At 30.3% G+C, this 3,397-nt stretch overlaps 1 protein-coding gene across 1 annotated transcript; it reads right to left on the minus strand.

Annotated features, from left to right (window-relative positions):
* Positions 1-463: 463 nt before the first annotated feature.
* On the minus strand, positions 464-2,085 carry LOC118752613. The gene is made up of 4 exons (XM_036487503.1): positions 2,004-2,085; positions 1,380-1,531; positions 1,164-1,317; positions 464-1,105 (listed from the first exon to the last, which is right to left on the minus strand). The coding sequence occupies exons 2-4, from the start codon at positions 1,503-1,505 to the stop codon at positions 969-971; spliced, it is 417 nt and encodes a 138-aa protein (XP_036343396.1). The 5' UTR covers positions 1,506-1,531; positions 2,004-2,085; the 3' UTR covers positions 464-968.
* Between the last annotated feature and the right edge of the window lie 1,312 nt (positions 2,086-3,397).

Here is a 3,397-nt window from a genome sequence, read left to right on the forward strand (position 1 = left end):
AACGTACTTTATACCATTAAGGGACATGTAATTATGAAAATGTAAGGCATTCATAATGTGCAATAGCCATGCATTAAATAAATTAGTTTGGCACCCAAAGAGCCTTACACGTAGCGGAAAACGTAAGCAGTACTTACTTCATAGCTTACGAAATAATGCACAAATAGAATGCATTACTAACCCAGGTCGTCGTGGTTCCCGATGTATTTTTGTGCGCTAAACACGGTTCTGGGGTCAAAAAGTGTCCATAACGTCATGGTTTTGAGAAAAGTGGGGGTAAGAACAAAAAAACCTGTTTTGGGTGTTTTTACATGATGCTGTGTATAAAAGTTAAAATAAATAGTAAATTAAAGTGTTTTGTAAAAAAATAAAATAAAATAAAATAAAATAAAATCAATTCTTTTGTGATTATTTCCCATTAAGCGCATAGATATCTTCCGTAAAAATAAAAGAAATGTTTTCGTTTTTAATTAATTTATTATAATTATGTAGGAACGGTTTATTTAATAAGCATATCGCCCCATTATGCGAGTTCGAGGGCGAGTTTAATTTCAGTCTGGCTGCGAACGAATAATTACACAGTGCACAAAAAATCAAGGAATAAAACTTAGTGTAGGTTGTAGGTAGGGTCGAGTAGAACAATTAAAATTGTATGTGTACTCGACCCAAGTCACAACATAAAATAAGTTTAGTTTCGGGTGTATTTCAGCTTCTTTTGTAGTACTGTGTAATAAAATTCTCTTTTGTCTATGAGGCATCTTAATATTAAATACATAGGAATTGATAATAGTTTTAAGGGTTTCAAGTAAATATATAGTATTTCAGTGCTCAGTAAGGCAAGTATTGATTTAGGTAAAAGGTAAATACTTCACATTCAAGTGTGGACAGTACTTAAAGGATTAATTTTGAGTATTATAATTTTAGTACAGTAGCGGAAAATAAATTAATAATAAAAATGTGAGTACAGATTATTGAATCGGTTTTAATGACTGTTTTTTCCTTTCAATACACGCGTTTTTGTAAAAGACGTTTTTGCAGTTTTTGAAGGCAGTTCTTATATCGCGTACATATTCCTTCTCTGTGTAACCATCCTTTTTAAGCGCTTCTGCAAAGAAATATGTTGATTAGTCATAAATTTCCATACAAAATTAATTGTATTTTACCAAATATCGCATTATTGAAGCACTTGTATTCCTTAAATGAAATTTTGTTATTGACGCCATCATAATTCATCATTAGGATGACCTTTCTGTCAATCAAACGTGCGATGTTTTTTGCTAAACCTTCAGGTGCAATAAGGGTTTTAATTACGGAAATCTGCAATTATATTAGGAACTATATAGATAATGCTCAAGTTATAATTCAGAAACAAAACGTACATAATGCTCTGAATTCTCGCTGCATGCAGATTCGATTTCCTTCATCTCGTTAATGCTAGGTATTGGGAATGATCTTTTCAGCTTATCTGGAAATTTTTTTTTTATTTGTTCCAGGATTGAGTACATTTTACTTGTTGCAGTTAAATTGCTTTCTGTAAAATAAAGAGAAAACATTAAGTTATGTAGTTACAAAAAAGTTTTATTACATCGATGGTCCTTTGCAATAACGACACAATTAAAAAAATAAAAACCTTTACTTTGTCTAATTCATGTCTAATCCTTACTACTTACTTTAGCAATCCTTACTTCTTACTTTAGTAAGGATTGGACATGATTATACAAGGGTTAGATACATGAGCCACTTAACAGTTGTAAGGTTTTTCTTTTTTTAATTTTGAATTGTGTCGTTATTGCAGAGGACTATCGACATGTCGAGCCGTAACCGCCAAAAAACGTATGCGGCATTTTTTTCAAAATGTTTTTTTTTTATGCAGAAATACTTCTAGGACGTCTAGATATACTTCTGCATGAAAAAGACAATTTTTAAAAAATGTCGCTTACTTTTTTCACTGTTATATACCGATATAATGTTATGTATATGAGTATGTTAACTTTAACACATACGCTCTACGTTTTCCAATTTCTGCAAAATTTGGTTTTGATTATCCAAAATAAGTTGTTGCTTACTTTCCAAAAGAGTTATTCGCTGCTCCAAATTTGTGTTTGCTGAAAAATGAGAAAGGGGTTGTACTTAAGTAATTAAGATAGGCATTTTTTTTAAATATATTAAATTTTATTTTTGTTTTAAATTAATTTAATGTATTTTATTACGTTTCAACTTTTTTATATTTTTTTTCTTTTAAATATTTTAATATAAATATTCAAAAGTAAATTGGTACTTAGACTTAGTTGTAGCTTTTCTGACAGATCACCCATTAAAAATTATTAGGGGATTCACAAGGCGTGTTAAGCATTTTAATGTCTTAAGCCTTCAAATTTGTCTATGGAGCATAACGATTAAAATGGTTATAGCGGGTTTGTTTTTTTTTTTGTAAAAATACTCTTCGCACATTTAAGAACCACCCTAAGTAAGTATAAAAGTAAGTACGTACCTGTAACAGCAAACTCGCTTGCAACGTTGTATGAATTCATTTCGGTGATTTCTATTTGTTTTATATTGTGAAATCTCAATTTTTTTATATTTATTTTTTTGGCGTTAGAAGTTAATTAAAATTGAGAATGCATGATAGGAATAAGCAAATATTTGTTATCATAGGGTAAGCATACTAACTTAAATAACACTTTTGCTATATGGAAGGATTCTTCTATTTGGTCAAAATTAATTTTTGCTATAACTATACCAAGATCATTGCCTGAATTCACTGGACTTGTAAAGAAATTTTCCATATCTTCGAATCTGCGCCCTACAACGTATTTTTCACCTTCTTTCATTACGAAATTCGTGACAAAAATTGGAATGAAAGGCTCCACGCAGCATACGTTATCAGGCGTTTTAATACTTAACATGAAGTTTTTTCCAAAATACTTAGTTATAACACCGTTTTTTTTTCTTTGAAAGTCAAAGCATTTTTCATCATAATTCTCGCATTTATTGGAGTAAAATATGTTTAACTGTTGCAAAATCTTTGACGGTTTTCTTATTCTTCTTTTTATTTCCTGCAACTTATTCTCAAATTTGTATGCAGAAAACTCTTCTATATGTCCGATTTCACGAACGCATTGTGATATATGAAGCATACTGTGAATGTTATATGACAAAGAGTCTGGTGGATACAAATTTGAGTAGCCTTCAACAAAATCTTTGAGCATAAGCTCAGCTATATTCAAATTACTCATAAATTTTTTGGACATTAAAAGCCTGTATGCGCAGTGGAATAATAGAAAGTGATAGTAATAATTATCTGGTAATATATTTTTTAACACCAATGGCCCAGTATACAAAATAAATTGTCTGAATTCTACTGCTTTCCATCTTTTTAATTCTTCAAGTCCTCTGG

This window comes from Rhagoletis pomonella, unplaced genomic scaffold (assembly GCF_013731165.1).
Source record: "Rhagoletis pomonella isolate Grant_MI unplaced genomic scaffold, Rhpom_1.0 Rhpom_scaffold_01690, whole genome shotgun sequence".
Lineage (NCBI taxonomy): Eukaryota > Metazoa > Arthropoda > Insecta > Diptera > Tephritidae > Rhagoletis > Rhagoletis pomonella.